The sequence below is a fragment of the Hemicordylus capensis genome, chromosome 2 (genome assembly GCF_027244095.1).
Source record: "Hemicordylus capensis ecotype Gifberg chromosome 2, rHemCap1.1.pri, whole genome shotgun sequence".
Lineage (NCBI taxonomy): Eukaryota > Metazoa > Chordata > Lepidosauria > Squamata > Cordylidae > Hemicordylus > Hemicordylus capensis.
In genome coordinates this window covers 132,804,721-132,824,023 of record NC_069658.1, presented here as the reverse complement: position 1 = coordinate 132,824,023, position 19,303 = coordinate 132,804,721, and the positions used below count along the sequence as shown (strand labels likewise).

General features: G+C 45.4%; 1 protein-coding gene across 12 annotated transcripts in view; it reads left to right on the top strand.

Moving 5' to 3' along the window:
• Positions 1-19,303, top strand: part of PTBP3 (polypyrimidine tract binding protein 3) — a 103,198-nt gene that overhangs the window by 75,191 nt on the left and 8,704 nt on the right. For all 12 annotated transcript variants that reach the window (XM_053302618.1, XM_053302613.1, XM_053302612.1 and 9 more), the window contains 5 exons: positions 7,592-7,666; positions 7,996-8,135; positions 10,482-10,515; positions 11,432-11,524; positions 18,872-19,088. In XM_053302618.1, the coding sequence (XP_053158593.1) occupies positions 7,592-7,666; positions 7,996-8,135; positions 10,482-10,515; positions 11,432-11,524; positions 18,872-19,088 (559 nt within the window). The remainder of the gene's footprint in view (positions 1-7,591; positions 7,667-7,995; positions 8,136-10,481; positions 10,516-11,431; positions 11,525-18,871; positions 19,089-19,303) is intronic.

The window sequence follows — 19,303 nt, the reverse complement described above, 5'->3', positions numbered from 1 at the left end:
CCGGTGCCACCTATTGAAAATGTTACACTTGTACCACCAGAAAAAAACGTTGGCGTCCACAGATTCAGATTCTAGTTCAGAAGATTCAGATACTGCCTCTTCTCAAGAGGGTGCTTCAGGGTCAACACACCAAGATCTGGTGAAGGATGCAAAACCTGCGCCTTGTTCAGAGGACCTAAAATCTTTCTCTTCTCAAGTATGGCCATTGGGTTATAACTCCAAGAGGAGACAATAATGTTGTCTAACCCTTTCTTTGATGTTATTGAGCGGGACTCTCAGAAGTTAGTAGCACTGCTGATGAACCAAGCTCTACTGGAGATTGCGCAGAGATTTTGGGAGAAGCCATCATCAGTTCCTCCCACTTCTAGGAAAGTGGAAAACGAGGTGAGCTGCGTACTTCTGACTCAATGGTTGTCACTTTGCCACTGGTTTCCTCGCCTACTGCACCTGTCCAAGGGACTCTTCCCTCCCTCCCCCTATTCTCAGTGTTGCTTTTGCAGCAGAAGGGGAAGATTCTACACCCAGATGTGCACAGGCTATGCCTGACAGCATGGCGGATCCAAATGTCTTGTTCGCAGAGTTGAAGGAGGTCCTGGAGGTGAGTAGGAAGCCCTTTACCATGACCTCTTATAGGGCGAAGTGGAGACAATTCACACAGTTCGCCCAAGTCTTACAGGTTCCTGATTCCTCCAGGGTCTTGATCCACTTTATTTTGTCACACCTCCTGCAACTAAAGAGGTCGGCCTGTCTCCGTCATCAATTAAGGTCCATCTGGCTGCCATAGCTACTTTCTGGAAACCCCCTCCATCACTGTTCGCTTTATGGTCAAGCAATTTATGGTCAAGTGGTCAAGCAATTCCTGAAGGGTTTGGCTTATCTCCATCTGGACATGTTGCCTGTAGCTCCAGCATGGGATCTACCACGTCCTGTCAGCCTTCACAGGTAAACCTTTTGAACCGATGGCCACTTGCAACCTTTGGTTACTGATGCTTAAGACTATTGTTCTAGTTGCCATTACTTCGGCCTGTAGAGTAGAAAAACTCAGGGGTCTACGGTCCCATCCACCGTATTTGACTTTCCAAAAGGAGAGAGTTCTCAGGGTAGATATCTCCTTTTCCCTAAAGTTGTGTCAAATTTCCACAGGTCACAGAACATTTTGTTCCTGGTTTCCCCCCCCGAACCCGACATCAGAGAATGAGTGCAGGTGGCATGCTCTGGATGTTAGAAGGGTTTTGGCCTTTTATATTCAACGGATGGCATCCTTCAGATCATCTAAGGTGCTGTTTGTGACATACGGATCGCCACGTAGAGGACAAAGAATGTCGGCTCAGTCTATTTTGGCATGGATAGTGCAGACTATCAAACTGGCTTACCAAGTTGCTGGCTTGGTACCTCTGGCTAAACTCAAGGCACATTCCACCAGGACTGTTGCCACCTCAGCAGCAATTGATAGGGGTCTGCCGTTAGACTCCATCTGCCAGGCTGCAACATAGTAATCACTGACATCCTTTATAAGACATTATGCACTGGATGCTAGAGCTTGTGACGATTCTGCTTTTGGGAAGTCAGTTTTGCAGGCTCTGTTCCAATGAAAAGTTCGTTGTTGCCTTTGTAACAGTTTTTTTAAAATTTCAAATAGAGTTAATTGAAGTTATTTGCTATGGTTCTCTCTGTTCAAGTTTAGACCTTATTAATGACATTGTTTCAGTTTTATCTTCCAGGTTTCTGGGCTCTGCTGCTGTTGTGAGCCAAACCTGATTTGCACTCTGTATATGCTCCGGAGCTAGCAATGAGAATGAGGCTTGTTCACTCTAGCCAAACATTAACTTAGTTCTTCGTTAAGGCAGCCTTGTATGATCTGGATTTGAAGGGAGGAAGAAGACCCCATCCTCTCATAAAGTTCAATGGGCTTTATTAAGGCAAACTGGTCACACAGGCAAGAATGCTAGTCAAATAAATCAAGTAATTCAATCACGTTTCCATTCATAGTGTACAAAATCCTAACTATCACATGTGTTGCATGTGTGTTCTCAGTAATTAATCTAACTAGCACAAGATACAGTAACTGGAAAGGAGAGAGGGGAGGGAGTTGCTTGGGAGGGGTAATCATAGAGTGCCAGGGTTTAGTGAAAGGGAGGGAAGTTGGAGGCAAGGCTGGTTCTTGAGAGAGAGAAATTACTGGATCTTGTCATGGCCAAATGGATGTGAGCGAGGCTAGTGTCCATTTCTGGGGAGCGTTGCAGGCAAGGCTTCAGATGAAGAACTGGTGCTGGAGTTCACAGACAGAGATGACCCCTGATTCCTCTCCCTGCGGCAAGAATCACCAAGCAGTCTCTTGTCTGCAAGCCAAGGGCCTCTGCTAGCGCAACTAGACAGCAGGCCTTGGGGTACGCACATGAGCAAGTCTTGCTTGTTAGGCAACAATTGCTGAAGCTCTTCCCAGAGAGCTGAGTTCTTATAGTCATTCATCCTTTGATCTAAAGGTAGAGTTTTCTCAAGATAATGGCATCCTTCCAGAATCTCAAAGTCTTAATTGCTCATGACAATGTCTGTTTGTCAGAGGAAGGCTGAGGAGATGAGGCCCGTCTCCTGTGTAGTGTCAGTCAGTGTTATCAGGAAACATTGTATTCTTGTGTTCTTAAAACAATCTGCATTTCTGAGCTTTGCAGATGGGCATCCTCTCTAGTCCACAGACTTCTGGTCTCTTTGCCTCAAAGAGTGTTAAAAGTCAAAGGTGTTAAGAAGGCAGAGCCTAAGCTCTGTGTTGTGTATAACAAGCTCTAGATATAGAGCTACAAGAGCAATCTGCACGCCGTGACAAGAGGGCTATATATAGGCCCTCAAGGTATTAATCTTAAACCCACGGATTATTTAGATAACATTCTAGTATCTAAATTTAGAAGAGTATTAACCCTGGCCCACCTCAATGTACTTCCTACTGCGGTCTTGGAGGGAAAATACAAGCAGGTACCTTATGCGGCGCGCCTTTGTCCCTGTGGTGCAGGTGAAATAGAGACCACTGCTCATGTAATTCTTTATTGTGAATTTTATAGGGATAGTTGTTCTAAGTTTATTTTACCTTTGCTAAAGAATTGTCCGGGCCACACCGATCTTTATTACTTGGAGTATCTGCTGTCCAATTTTAAACCTGGGATGAGTGTTAATGTGGCCAAATTTTGTTTTACTGTATGTAAGCTTCGTAAAGCCTGCATTACTTAATCAAATATTTTGTAAAATGTAAAGATTAACTGATCTATGACCATAATAAACTTTATCTATCTGTGTGTGAAACAGGAATTAAATCACTTCTTGCGTAAATCTACCTAGTGTGTAATTATAAAACATTCCAAAGTAAAAGCAAGAGGATATATGTGTGAGACTAGTAATCAGTGCATCTGATTAAGGCAAAACATTGTAAATATTCTGCCAGAGGAAATTCAGGATTGGCTTCCAGCTTTCCCAAAGCCATTACCTCAAGAGCAAAGTCCAGACAATTTGACTTGTTTCTTAGGAGTTAATCATTTCACTCAGAGTTCAGCAAATCCTTGCAACGGGGAATCTCTCAGTGGAGTTGCTGGCAGAGACACAGGCGTCAGCCTGGCGCACTGAGCTATGAGTTCTAGTCCTTAAATATAAGTGATCTGGGCTACAGCACTGCCCTCCTCCAGTGTTGATGGCAGCTTGAGATGCACCCATCTCAAGAGACCACTCAGAGACCACTCAAAAGAACTTCAAGTCGTTTACCAGTAACTGGGGTTCTTCGGGTGGTCATCTGTCGAGTCACACACCCTCCCATCCATCTCCTCTGCAGAGCTATGTAACGGTGGATTTCAGAACTGAGGAGGAGGGTGGGGAGCACATGACCTAGGAGTAGGGAGGGGTGGAGCCTAATACCATCTATCTACCTATCTATCTATCTATCTATCTATCTATCTATCTATCTATCTAGCCACACACACACAAACACACTTACACGTACACACACATAACACCTTGTGGGGTTTTCTGAATGTTTCTTCACTTGAGTAAGAAGCCCATATGTGTTACTGGATAGATGACCACCAAAAGAACACCAGTTACAGGTAAGCAACCTGAAGTTCCTTCAAAAGCATGCGTGTGCACAAGTCTTTGGTGTCTGCTCAGTTAATTTTAGATCGCACTCAAGTTGAATCAAGAAGGCCCCATTCTGAATTCAAATGCTCACACACTGTGTTGATATTGCCACTCAGAACAAAACTCATTCCGCACATAGATGAAAATAATTAGAGAGAACACTGATTAAAACCCACATATCTGTGGTTCATATAGGGCCAGAAGTGACTACGGAGGTCACTTCCTCCCACCATTTTGTCTCCAGGGAGCCATATTGTGGATCCTTTCCTTACAAAAATGGACTTTTGACTTCTGTGATTTTTCAGTTTTGCGGGGGGAGTCTTGGCCACATACAGACCCTATGGAACACGTCACAGTAAGCGGCTCCGTTACTTGCAGCAGTGGGTGAGGAATGGAATCCCCGTGAGTTCTCTTGTATCACAATGGGGATTTCCCCTAAATTTTAGAATTCAGTGTTTTTTCAACTTACTCATATAATACCTATAGAAAACAGAACCAGTGCTTTAGCTGTTACAGTTTTCCTTAAAAAGTACTTTAAAGTTAGCTGAAAACTGCAATCCTGAAAAGAGGCTGAAAATGTACCCCTTGGCTGATGTGATTATGGCATCACTTTCCTGTTCTTCTCTGGGACAGAGATATTGCAGCTTTTTCTGCTGGGTTTTCTCTGCCTTCTTTGTTGTTTCCTACTAACAGGCCTCAAAATTATTAAGGTGAGCAAACTATGGCTGGGGTGGAGGTGAGGGATTCTTCCAGCATTGCTAACAGCCAATGAAGAGGTTAAGGCTCTGATTTGGGCAGGACACTGCTGGGGCCAGGGGCGCTGAGGAACAGTGTTCTCTAATTATTTTCATCTGTGTGCGGAATGAGTTTTGTTCTGGGTGGCAGTATCAAAGCAGTGTGTGCGCACATGCATTCAGAGTGGGGCCTTCCTGAGTCAACCTGAGCAGGATCTAAAATTAATTGAGCAGACATCCAAAAACTTGTGAGCATGCGCATATGCACACGCCTTAGAGGAAACACCGCTGAGGTACTCTTTCTCTAATACTGCAGGCCTTTGGTGTATGAGGCAACTACAGCTCTGAATTGGGGTGATACTTGAGGGAGGTGAGGAACTTTTTCTCTACTGCTGTCTCCAGTGATTCTGGGGGTGAGATTGGACTGTGGGGGAGCAGAAAGCAAAGCATGGAAGCTGTGTTTCCTGAGTCTCTCCCATGTTCCTAACGGGAGAAGACAGACCCTGAGGTGGGAGGGCCAAGAAGCTGCAGATAGGAGCAGAACAGGAGGGGGCAAGCTAAGAAGTGTGGAGAGAGTACAGTGTTTTTTATTTGTTTGTGTGTCGGGGGGTGATCTTATGGTACTTCAGCTCAAGAGGTATCAGGCCGATCTGTGGCATCATTTAAGGCAGAGATACCACCCCACAGCTACCACCGCTCACATCAAGAAAGATGCCATCTGCCTTGGAATCCCTGCTCTGTAATCCTGGGTGTATGGAGGGAGGACCGTTCTGCAGTTAATGGTGAAAGAAACAAAAAGGCACTCTGCACATGTGTTGGGACCATTGGTAGGTTTTTTTCCTTTCCTTCCACCATGAACTTGTTTCTTGCATTACTGTTAACTGCAGAGTGCCCTCCCTTAAAAGATCAGGGATTCCAAGGCAGATGGAATCTTTCTTGGCAGGGGTGGTGGAAGATCAGGGTTCATATACCTTCAGTATCCGTATCCATCCCCCCAAATCAGAGCTGTAGCCACTTTGTACACCAAAGGCCTGCAGTACCAGAGAACGAGTTCCTCATTTCCCCCCGCCCAGCAGTATCCCACCCAAATCAGAGCTGCAACCTCCTCATTAGTTGTTAACAAAGTTGGAAGTATCCTGCACCTCCCACCTGCCAAGTAGTTTGCTCATCTTAATTATTTGGGAGCCTGTTAGTTGCAGTGGCACTCATTCCCGCCCCGGGTGGTGCTGGGGAGGTGCCCCCCCCCAAGATCTTTCTTCCCCAGCCAAGTGCCTCAGAAGTGCTTCTGGTGGCCTGCTGCGAGCCCATCCTCAGCGGGCCTTCCCCATCTCTCCCCCCCAGCAACAACCCTTTCCCCCACTTCGCTTCTCTGATGGCAGCGGTGGCAGCAGAGCAACAGCGGGAGGTGATGCCTCTCATCTCCGAACTTCAGCTCTGATTGGCTGCCCTGCACCCTGTGAATTGGACGCAGTGTCATCACATGGTGGCCTCCCCCCCCCCCCAGTGGCAGCTCATCCAGTCAGCGGTTTTGCTGATGGAGATGGCGGGGGAGGAGGAAAGAGATAGGATGGGAAGGGTTTGGACGGAAGTGAGAGCACAAATGGGAGGAGGAGGAGGGATCTTGCTCTTGCCTCAACCAGAGAGGGAGAATTGGTTCTCTTGCTTTCATGAGAGACTATTTCAAGAGCCAACGCAGCAGTGGCAGAGAAAAGGCAGCCTTGGGGGCAAGTCCAGGCTGTGTGGGAGCCGGAGGTGGGGAGGCTAGAGGCTGTGCACTTTAGAGGGAACATGATGGTGCCCCTGGCTGGTGCCACTTTGGCCACCACCCTAAGTGGGCCATGGTTAGTTGGCAGCAAATTTAGAAGAAGAGAGCAGAGTAAAGCTAGCCAGCAGAATAAGCTGCAGAATCTGTGCCCCAGAGAACAGGAAAGTGATGTCATGATTGTATCGGTCTATAAGGTGTGTTTTCAGTCTTTACTGTTGCTAGGCTAACTTTAAAGCATATTTCCTTGAAAACTATAAAAGTTACAAAAATTATTCTTGTTCCTCTACGTATTGGTTATGTTACTGAATGCAGTTATAGGACTGATACAGAAATCTGAGTGTTAGGAAAGTACCCCAATAGTTTCTCTGTTTCTGAACAGAGAATAATAGATATAGATACACACACAGCACTAAGCACTTATCACTTACATTTCAAATTTCCAAGTTGGATGCTTGTTTCCTTTCTCCAGATTAATCAGGTAAAATGTATAGATAGATGAAAATAACAAAATGTGTTTCCTCTTCTCATCACAATTTCAAACATATTACTTAGAGAAAAACATTAGCATGATGTAAAATGATCTACAATTAAAAGAAATCCTAATCATTACCTATTAATGCTATTTTGGGGGCTTTGTATTGGAAAACTAAGGGCTCATAAGCATAGCTGGTTCTTGTACTTGCAATTTAGTGCAATTTCTACCAGAGAGAAGTGCATTTTCTCTAAAAGGTCTTTACTCCCTACTCTGACAGTGATCCAAGTCATTCAGACTGTGCAGATAGTATTGATCCCATGGTTGCCTGGATGGCTAATGATCATAGGCACATATGGATTAAGGATACCAGGAATACTGTATGATCATATCTAATCCCTGAAATAAGTGCCAGGCTGACACATCTTACGTGAAGACCTTCTAGGAATTCAAGTCTTGCTCTAGGAATTTCTCTTGTAATCTCAGTTAATTTATTTCCCTTTATAGGCACTCCAGGTATCATCTCCTCACCATATGCTGGAGCTGCTGGTTTTGCTCCTGCCATTGGCTTTCCCCAAGCAGGCAAGTCCTTATGTTTGTATGTTTAATGCCTAATTTTGTGCTGCTCTTTTAACTTAGATTTCTGTCTCATCCCAATCTTGTAACAACAAATTTGATTGTATTTGTATTTTCACAGTGGGCAGAGCATGTTAATGTAGAGTGTGTGTGTGTGTGTGTGTTTGTGTGTGTGTAGAACACACAGTGAAGAAGCAAAATTGCAAAGCCTTTTTTATTTATGAAAACAAATTTATTGTAGTGTTCAGTGTTTAGTTTACTATTTAAAATATAAAAATTGAGCTGCCAGGTAAGTCTTCTCAAATGTATTCATGAAACTGTTTTGACTCTTTCAGGTCTGTCAGTCCCAGCTGTTCCTAGTGCACTTGGTCCTCTTGCAATCACCACCTCTACCATGACTGGGCGAGTGGCTATCCCAGGAGTTACTGGAATGCCTGGAAATTCTGTTTTGCTTGTTAGCAATCTCAATCCTGATGTAAGGCTAATATATATATTATAACACAAGCATAGAGTTTAACTCACAGCTAGGGATGTGCAAATTGATTCAGGTACAAATAGATTTGTACCTGAATCTAGCTGATTTGGGTGATTGGGAGACAAAACAAATAACCCCTGTGGTCCATTGGCTAGATTCGGGTACAAATCGAATCGTGCCTGATTTGATTCAAATCGATTCAAGTTTCGGATCCCTCCTATTAATTCCCCCAGATTCCCAGCTTTAATTTTTTTAAAAAAGCTAAGCTCTAGCCCTCATAGAAGTGGAATTATGGAGCAAAATGTGTGGTCACTATTTTTCAAGTGTTTGGATTCTTTGATATATAATAACTTTCACTCAATGAATCCTTATGAGGATTCATTACACACCTTCATTCCTTCTATTCATTTTGACTGTCTTTTCGACAGTGCCAACTGTCAACTGCCATGTGCCAACTACACTATACTTCCATCCGCAAGGCAGTGGGGTATTACTTAGTTTAAGTTAAGTGCCTAATGGGTAGAGGCTACCACTCAAATTGCAGAGAAATTGGGCAAAGGGAGTATTGCTACCAATTCTCTGGTAGCAAATGAGATTTTCAATACAAACCATGAATCCACGCTCATTTGCTATCAGAGAATCCACACTCAGAACACCTCAGAAACAACAACCCTGTATCCCATGGGTTAAAACCCATGGGGGTGGTTGGCACCACTACACCACCACTCACTCTGGGCCACCCCAGCACCCCCCAAGTGCAGTTATGGGGCTGATGAAACCTACATGATTCCCTAAGGAGAAAAACCTTAAAGATGCGTAAACTTCAACAAATCACCAAAAAGCAGCCCTCTGCCCAAATCCTTTGAAAAAAATTCTGGTAGCTTCTTTGTCCCCCTTGGGCACTATCCCCCAACCCCACACTGCACTAGGCCAACCCTTTCCCCCCGATGTGAAGTGATACACCTCCATTATACCTTATGGTGAAAAACCTTAAAGATGTGTAAAATTCAACAATTCACCAAAAATCAGCCCTTTGCCCAATCCCTCTGCAATTTGGGTGGTAGCCTCCACCCATTAGGCACTACCACCCCACCCCACTCTTTAGGCCTTGGGACACTTTTTTAAAAAAATCCAAATCAATTCAGATTAATTTGGATCCAAATTGAATCTGGGGTGATTTGGATGGGTCAGATTCGTGCCCAAAAACAAATCAGGGGTGTTTCAATTCAGATCCAAAAATCCAAATTGCACACCCCTACTCACTGCACTCAACCAGAATCTGTGCTGGGGTTGAATAGTAACCAACTAACTGACCCCACACAGCGCATTTGTGTGGTAGTGTATTCAGCCTTTGGCCTCCCCTCTGGAGACTTCGCTTGCTCATCCCCTCCCTCGCTGCTTACCTGTTTGTGTCCCCCCCACCATCCACTCACCTGGCAGCTGTGGCCATGCAGCCCACCCACCTGCTGCTTGCCCGTTCATCTCGGCCTCCATAACTGCCCCTGTATCTCTCCCCCTTCAGCCCCAGCTTGTTCTCCCCCACCTCAACCTTCACACTCCGTAGTGTTTTCCCTCCTCCACCCTCGCTTTCCTCCCCTCGCTTATGTCCACCCACCATCGGTCTCTTTTCAAAAGCAACTGTCTTTTCCTGCGTGGGTCCGGTAGCAACCTCCATTGGCCAGTCGTGCATTTCTGCTCGTCCTGCTCCTTCAAGTGCCGAAACCTCCTCGCTCCCTGCCACCAGCTCCCTCACTCACCGGCGTGCGCAGCCCGCCCCACCAATTCCTGCTGCCTGCACAGGTGCACAGCCCGCCAAAACTGTTCCCTGCAACTGGTCACCTCCACCCTCAAGCACCAAAGCCCCCTCAGTCCGGCAGCTCCCTCAATCGCAGAGGTCCTTCGGCCGGCCAACTGCCTCCTGCCTGCTGCGCAGCTCCACTGCCTGCTCAAACTGGTTGCTGCCGCCATCACCAATTGCATGTGTGAGAGCTCTGTCCAGCGCTCTCGCTGGATTTCCGCCTCACTTGCGAGATTTCCACCACGCATTAGAACCAGCTCGTCTTGGATAAATAAGTATATAGATAGATTGGAGAAATAAGTATATAGATAGATTGGAGAAATAAGTATATAGATAGATACTGTCAATGAAAAATCTGAAGTTACTTACTGTGAATTATATAATGTATTATTGTCAAAAAGAAAACAGGGCTTCGGACTCAAAAACAAAATTGTTCTCTAGTTACTAATGTTCCAGTCACTTGTTGTGGCTCCCTGGCAACCATAAGATAATTCAGTTAGTTTTTCTTGTATTATGGTTTGTAAAAAATCTTATCTTACCTTATGCAGGCAATCACACCAGATGGGCTCTTTATTCTGTTTGGTAAGTTGGTTTGTGTACAAACTGAAATTAAAGTAATGAAGTTAACATCTGAGGGTTTCTTCAAAATGTGATACAAACTGCATTTGTCTGTATTTCTAAAAACATATTGCCACTTTAATTCTCGAGAAGTCTTCTCCATGTGGCTTTATATAGGAAGCCTTAGAGCAATTTGCCTCAAGGCAGTTATCTGCACACAGAAATCTTCAAACATTCCCTCAGATGTATTATGCAGAGACTGGCAATCAAGTCAGTGCTGGATTTAGGCTAAGCAAGCTACAGCTGAGGGTCTTGCATTATGAGGGGCTTCTGAATTTAAAAACCCCCACTAAATCTCAAGTATTACTTAATGTATTTTCATTTAAAGGTATTTCTAATCCAAATAGGCTTATTGCAAGATAACTGTTCTTTTTAGATTATTAGTTCTTCATTGAATCTTTGCCAAGTTAAAAATAAAGTTTTATTTCTACTTTCATTGTCTTTTTTGTTAGAATGATTGTTTTTTGTAAGGCTGCCAAGCCTTCTAAGCTTGGCATAGCTTAGGGCCTTAATATGTCATCATCTGGCCCTGCATCAAATACATATGATACGTAACTCAAGTAATCACAGGGCCATTGTAAATCACTACTTTAGATACAGATTCAGTATTGTTTGCTGAGCATGAAACAAACTCCAGGTCTGTGTGTTCATATGGAAGTTGCATATACTAATCTCCCTCACAGAACATTTGTATAATGTGAGGCTCTTTTCAAACAGACAGTATCAGCTTACTACTTTTAAACAAGCTATACCAACTTATTAATTTTAAATATATTCTCTTGGAAATTATTCATAGCATGAAAGAGACAAGATACTCGAGTACATGAGAAATTATCTATGTGCATAAATAGCTTTTTTTTTTTAATTTTAACTTTTACAGGTGTTTATGGTGATGTCCATCGTGTGAAAATCATGTTTAATAAGAAGGAAAATGCCTTAGTTCAGATGGCAGATGCAACCCAAGCCCAGCTAGGTATTAATGTCAAAATATAATTACTCTGTTTTCACAGAATCACTTTATCCATTATATAAATTGTGGTACTGCTCATTCTTAACAAGGTGCCACACTTCTCTGTAGTAAAATATTATTCTGAGTAGTCACTCTCCTTCACACAATTGGGCTTCACTGAAGACAGTATTGGGAACTCTTCCAAGCTTTCTCATCCTTCATAGGCGCCGCCCCCTTCTGCCTAGTACCACATGACCAACCTTCACCACCTCAGTTTTTCGTTGTCCACTGAGAAGTCAACTTATCTGACTGGTCGGTGCACTCTTCCCTGGGGGAGAGCCTTTTCTTTCCGTCTTCTACATTTATTTTTGGTGTATTCTTCCTGCCTCTTCTGTATATACAGTTTAAAAAGTTCCCTCTTCAGATGGCTACCAACTTTGCTTATTCTGCTTGGGGGAGACTTGTCTTTTTCAAATCTGTGTCCATTGTCAGCGCTTCACTAGACAAGCCTGCCGAAACAGAGCCTCCAGACTGCAAGTCTATGGGAGAAAGTGTTCTTCTACTAATCCATTATGGCCTCTACTAATTCTACTTCTTCTGCCCCGCATACAAGGGCCTTGGACGTTGACATATCCTCTGAGTCCCCCTAGCAGCAGCCAACCCAGCCTGCGACTCCCATGTTGGCAGCTATCTTGGGCTATTCAGTTCAGACTCTCTTGGGACCAGCTATGACAGACCCAACCATCTGAGGGCACTCCACCTCCTCTGGGAATTCCCTGCCTCTAGCGCAAAGGCCAAAGAAAAAAGAGCTCCCTTGCACAAGAGCCTAATGTGGCCCCAAAGAAGAAAAGGTCCTACCTCACACCCCGCTCAGGCTGTGGCAAAACAGAGTTTGTCTGTGCTGCTACTGGCAGTGCCCCAACTACGACTGCTCAACTTCTGTCGGTCCTGATTGAGGAAGGAGCAACACAAGATGAAGCACATGGAGTTGCCACTTGCTAAGGTGCCTAGCCCCTATATTCCGAATTAGCACATTCCTGTGCAGATGGAACCCACACATTTATCGGATTCTGAGGCGGAGTCAGAGCCCTGTTTCTCTGCTGTAAATAGATCCTCTTCCTGCTCTACTCTGCCAGGTCCTAGAGCATGCATTCTCCCTCATACAGTTTGTCCTATGGGGATTACTATGCCTTTTCTCCATATTCTGTCAGGCACAGCGATAGGCTACTATTTTCACCACCCCACCCCAAACTCTGGGCACCTTGAACTGCACCAAGACACCAGTTCCAGTTTTTACAAGCATGCTGACTACAGGGATCATTATTATGGAACGTACTCTCCTAACCCCCACACTAGGTCTCTTTTTCCGCGATATGGCCAGGCACGACCCCCCTGAAGGAGATACTACTCTCATCGCCACAGATCTCTTCCACCTTCTCACTCCTATACCAGGGTTCGCCAGCACTCCTTAACTGCAACGTCTGCCCCCAGACAAAATATCTAACGTTTGTCTGCTCCACCTACTTGCCCTTATCCTTCAACTACACCATCTCCACTGCCTGCTCCTTCACAAGTGCCAGTTCTTCAGCCCTGCCCTCCTCCTCCTAGTTCCTGTGGACCCTGTCCTCCCAGACAAGTTCCTACAGATTTGGAATACAACCTAGGCAGTGAAGCAGAGAACCCTGGGACACCAGATGTTGCCCTATCAGACTGGCTAGAAGACCCAAAGCTACCATCTCCGTTGATTTTGGTGACTTGGGTCCAATCCTTTTGGACACAAGTCACCAGAATGGCAACCTCTTTGAAACTACATGCTGGGAAACTGGTCAAACAGTCATCTAACCCTATCTCTTATCTAATTGATAATGATGCTCATCATTCCGTGACCTTGTCTATGGACCCAGCTCTTTTAGAAATTGCTTGAAGCTGCTGGGAAAAACCTTCCTCAGTCCCTGCAATTTCCAAAAAGATAGAACATTTCTATAAGGTGCAGCTGGACGACTGTCCTTTTCTGCAGACACCCAACTCCAAACTCCATTGTTGAGACTGCTCAGAAGAGGTCTCAACATAGAGCACTGTCTACCCCTATCGCTAGAAAAGGAGGAAAGCTTAACTCCATTGGCAGGCGACTTCATGCCATGTCACCTCTCCACTTTGCTCCAGATTGCTAACTACCAAGCCTGCATGACAAGGTGCAGCCATTTGCTATGGGAAAAGCTGTCCCCACTCCTGGATTCCTTGCCATTGGACAAGCATGACACAGCCTCAGCTTACAAAAAAGAAGCCTTCAAGTTGAACAAACAATTTCATACTGCCAGGCATTCTACTGATTGTTCAGCCAGAACCGTGGCCAACTCATCACCTTGCACCACCATGCTTGGCTATGCTCTTCCAACCTGGCCCCAGAGACCAGGACCTTTGGTAACTTCTCCTTTGGTCAAAAATCTCCCTTTTGATGGTCAAGCTTTATTTGGAACCAAGACAGATGAAACCATGGAATGGATCCAGAAATTGCATAATACGGCTCGTTCTGTGAACCTTAGGAACATAGGAAGCTGCCATATACTGAGTCAGACCATTGGTCTATTTAGCTCAGTATTGTCTTCTCAGACTGGCAATGGCTTCTCCAAGGTTGCAGGCAGCAATCTCTCTCAGCCCTATCTTGGAGATGCCAGGGAGGGAACTTGGAACCTAGATGCTCTTCCCAGAGTGGCTCCTTCCCCTGAGGGGAATATCTTGCAGTGCTCGCACTTGTAGTCTCCCATTCATATGCAACAAGGGTGGACCTTGCTTAGCTAAGGGAACAAGTCATGCTTGATACCACAAGACCAGATCTCCTCTTCTGCTACCTCACTTTACACTAAACAATTTAAGCCATATCACGCTGTGTCTTCTAGCCTGTCGCAGACCCAATCTGATCATTGCTTTCAGCAGCAAAGAACCACACCATATAAAAGACCTTTCTTTTCCAACAAGTCAGCCCAACTCACGGGTAAGGCTGCTCCCTAACACAAGCGTGAATGACTCCTGAACCGTTGGGACCAGATTAACACCCTATCTGAACATGAAGAAATTATGACAGACAATTGGGTACATGACATAATTCGCCTCAGCTATGCCATATAATTTTTCAAACATCCACCAAATTCCAGGCTCCAAATCACTCCCACAAATCCAACCCTTTGGGACAAGAGAGAAATCCTGCTTCAAAGGGGGGCAATAGAACCTATATGTACCAGACCACCTTTGCAACTGTTTCTTCTCAACTTACTTTACCACCCCGAAAGGGACGCAGGACTTCACCCCATTATGGACCTTAAAGACTTGAATGCCTTTGTCATGTACAAATGTTTTTGCATACTGACTGTATCCATCATTGTGCTCCTGTCCGCAGACATGTGGTTGGCTTCCCTAGATCTCAAGGATGCATACTATCTTATTTCCATTTGGCCACAGCACAACTAATTCTTCTGTTTTCAGACAGGGTCCCACAAGTTCCAGTTCAGAGCGCTATCATTTGGTCTCTCCATGGCACCGAGAGTCTACACAAAATGTGTGGTGGTGGCCCACTTGCAGGAAAGGGGGATTCAAATATTCCCCTTTCTAAATTGGCTCATTGGAGCTCAATCAAAACAGGACCTGCAGCTTCACCTGTCCACCACCACCGCTCTCCTGCAAAGCTTAGGACTCAAAATGAATTGGCAAAAATCCAAATTGACCCCTACACACAGGGTAAAGTTTCTCTGAACTATTTCCGATTCTTTTGTACAGTCCATTTTCCTACCAAGAAATGGCAGGAAATGGCTTTGTCCACTCGTGCATTGCAACACCACTCAGCAGGGCACATTCAATGGCTGCTGGCCTCATGGCCTCCACAATCTCCATTCTCCCCTTCAATCACCTGAGAATGTGGTCCCTCCAACAGTGGTTCTTGGATTCCTTCAACCCACAATGCCATCTCAAAACATGTGCCTTTGCATACCTCGAAGGGTACTGGACAGTATCAGATAGTGGAACTCTGTGCAGAACTTGACCAGATCCACCCTATTCACCTGCTCAGACCCTCAAATATGGATCACAACTGATGCATCCAGATTGGGCTGGGTAGCCCATTGCGACCACTCCCTGTCTCTGGACCCTGTCCGAAAACTCACACCATATAAACTTCTTAGAACTTCTGTCCATTTTCAAGGCCTTGAAAGGCTTTTGCTTGCGTATCTCTGGCCTGACGGTTCAGATCCTGACAGACAATACCATGGCCAAAGCGTATATCAACAGTCGGGTGAGGGGACTGGAACTCTCACTCCTACAGCTGACCCTCAGTATTGGAGACTAGGCTATTAATCTACCTCTCTGCTATCCATATACAGGCCCCCCCCCCAAAAAAAAGTCGTAGCAGACTCTCAGCAGGACCCACCTTTTATCTCATGAATGGCAGCTTCATGAATGGCATAGGTCATCAGACCTATGGCAGATTGTCCATTTGTGGCATTGATCCACCATAGACCTTTCTGCAATTCTAGAAAATTGCCAGTGCCCTCAGTTCTGTTCTCAAGCCAGTCTGGGTCCTGGCTCCCTGGGCAACAATTTCACAAGGCGCTGGAGCACTTATTGTACTTACCTGTTTCCACTGATTCTGCTCCTTTCTTGAATCCTGCAAAAGATATACAACAGGACAAAGCTCTCTGTATTATTGTGATTCTGTGGTGGCCATGGCGCCCCTTGTTCCCCAACCTCTTTTGCCTGTCCCGCAGGACCTTGATTCGCCTTTCCTACCACCCAGTTCTCCTGTCACAGCAACAGGGCAAGCTACTTCACCTGGACATCTCACAACTACAGCTAGTGGCATGGCAAATTTGTCCTTCTGGCCATCAGAGCTCCTGACAGTTAACTCTGTTGTGAGAAAACCTTCCACCATTGCCTCTTAAAAGGCTAAATCTGAAATAGATTTAGTTCTTAAGTTGAAAGACTTCACAGAGGGGATCCTGCAACAACCTCTCTGCCATTGATATTTTCTTACCTGCTGGCTTCCATTAAAGTACACTTGGCAGCTGTTGTGGCTCACTGGCATCAACAGGATCCTGTCTCTATTTTCTGCATGTCTAAAGTTGAATGTTTTCTGAATGGTCTCTCCAATCTTCACCCGGACACCATTTCTGGGTCACCCCTTGGGACTTACCTTTAGTATTGAATGCCCTCATGAACAAACCATTTTGAGCCTTTAGCCACATGCAATCTCCGTCTGCTTACACTTAAGACAGGTGTTCCTGGTGGCTATGCCCTCCACTAGGAGAGTGGGTGAATTGAGGGCTTTGAGTGCTACCCTCCTTACCTGATATTCCAACTGGATATCTGAACAGATATCACCTTTTCCCCTAAGATCGTTTCCATTTTTCATAGATCTCAAAACATCTCTCTCCTAGGGATGTGCATGGTCTCCGAACCGGTCCGGTTTGGCACGGGGGGGTTGTACCTTTAAGGGCGGGGGGGTAGTACTTCCCCCCCTGCCGCTCTCCCCCCCCCCCTCGCCGCTCTTCCCCCTCCGGCGCTGTGTTTTTCTGTAAAGTTTCTGGGGCAGCAGCGTTTCTCCCTGCCACCCCTGCTCCCGTCGTTAGCCTGCCAGAGCCTCAGTAAGTAGCATGCATGAGCCTGTTCCGGTGCGCGTGCACACCCGCCACCACGCACGCGCGCTCCGCATACGTCACACGTCAACGTGTGATGTATGCGGAGCGCGCGCGCAGTGGCAACAGCGGGTGTGCATGCACGCTGGAACGGGCGCATGCGTGCTACTTACTGAGGCTCTGACAGGCTGACGGGGGCAGGGGCGGCAGGGAGGAACGGTGCCGCCCCAGAAACTTTACCCAAAAAAAAGCGTCGGAGGGGCAAGAGCGGCGGGGGGGAGTACTATCCCCCCCCCACCGCTGCCCTTAAAGGTACAATTCTCCTCCGTGCCGAACCGCCAGACTGGCTCGGATCCGGACCGGTTCGGAGGCCTCCAGCATGGCCTCTGAACCAGTTCAGGCACACCCCTACTCTCTCCTGGTCTTCTTCCTGAACCCGACCTCTGAGGAAGAATGCCGCTGGCATACCTTGGATGCCGAGTCTTCTGCATCAGCAGTATGTCTTCTTTCAGAGAACCCAAGTCTGTATTCGTGTCATAATGGGAGCCAAATAGAGGCAGTCAGGCTTCCTCCCAATCAATCGCAGCCTGGATCGTATGCATGATAAAATTAGCCTACGAACTAGCCGGGCATGTGCTACCTCAAAAGATCAAGGCACATTCAACCAGAGCATTAGCCACGTCCTCTGCCTTGGAGAGAGAAAACTCTTCCTGGAATCTGTTTGCCAAGTGGCAACCTCGGCCTCACCGATCTTTCATTTGCCACTATGCCCTGGATGTGCGAGCAAGAAGGGATGCAGTCTTTGGAGTGCGCCAATCAATTTTTGGATAATCCTCTCCTCGTCTGGTGCATCTCTTCCTACATATGCTCTGAGACCCACCACTGATGATATAGCTTGTGATGCACTCGATCATGTGAAGCACAGAGACCACTCAGAAGAATGTCAGTTTGCTTACCTGTAACTGGGGTTCTTCTGGTGGTAATCTGTCCATTCACATGCCCACCCAGCCTCCCCACTGCAGAGCAATTGGCTGTGGTAGACTCCTAAACTGAGGTGAAGGTTGGTCATGTGGTGCTAGGCAGAAGGGGAGCAGAGCCCATGAGGGATGAGGGAGCTTAGAAGAGTTCCCTCTTCTAAGCTATGATCCTGCCTTCATTGGAACGCGAAGCCCAGTCATGTGAATGGACAGATGACTGCCAGAAGAACCCCAGTTACAGGTAAGCAACATTTAATCTTACTTAAGGTATGTTTTTTCAAAAATACCAGCAAACTCCAGCTTTTATGTGATGTGAACTATGTTCCTCTGCTGATTTAACTCTTTTCTACAGTCTAACTTTACAGCAGGTTGTAATTTTCATTTGATTAAAACTGAATTGAATGTATTGCTTAATACATTCAATTAAGTAATAACCAGAGAACATTATTTGTGTGTTGGTAACATAAGAACATTAATTGCTGAATGTGAGCTGAGCTAAATGAGTACCAGATTTTTTTGGAGGAGTCCTATACAGAAAGATTATAGGAGGAAACATTTTCGTCAAAATACATATGCTAGAATTTGCTATGGTATAACAAATACTTATTCTCATACTTTCATGAAGCCAAATATTTTGAAAACCTGAAACTTCTGAAATATGCAAAATACAATGGGGAGAGAGAGAGAATGATTGAAATAGATATTTTTGGAGATCAATTTAATAGAGGAGCTCTTCCATTTGTTTTCTCCATTTCTTGTTGTGAATATTTTAGCCATGAATCACTTAAATGGACAAAAACTTTATGAGAAGGTGCTTCGTGTAACACTCTCAAAGCATCAGACAGTGCAGCTTCCTCGTGAGGGGCAGGAGGACCAAGGTCTGACCAAGGACTATAGTAATAGCCCTTTGCATCGCTTTAAGAAACCTGGTTCAAAGAACTTCCAAAATATCTTCCCACCATCTGCCACTCTTCATCTCTCCAACATTCCGTGAGTATCCAGACATAACCTGATACCAGAGGTATGACAACACAGTATGTCTGAGTGCTGCTCAGAAAGTGTTAGAAATCTTCTGCATAAACAATTAGAAATTGCTGTGCAGCACTATTTATGTTTTATTATGATAACTTAGACCGTGGTTCTGATTTAGAGAGGTAATTTGCAAAAGGGATGGGAATTTCCATTTGAAAAGCAACTTCCACTAA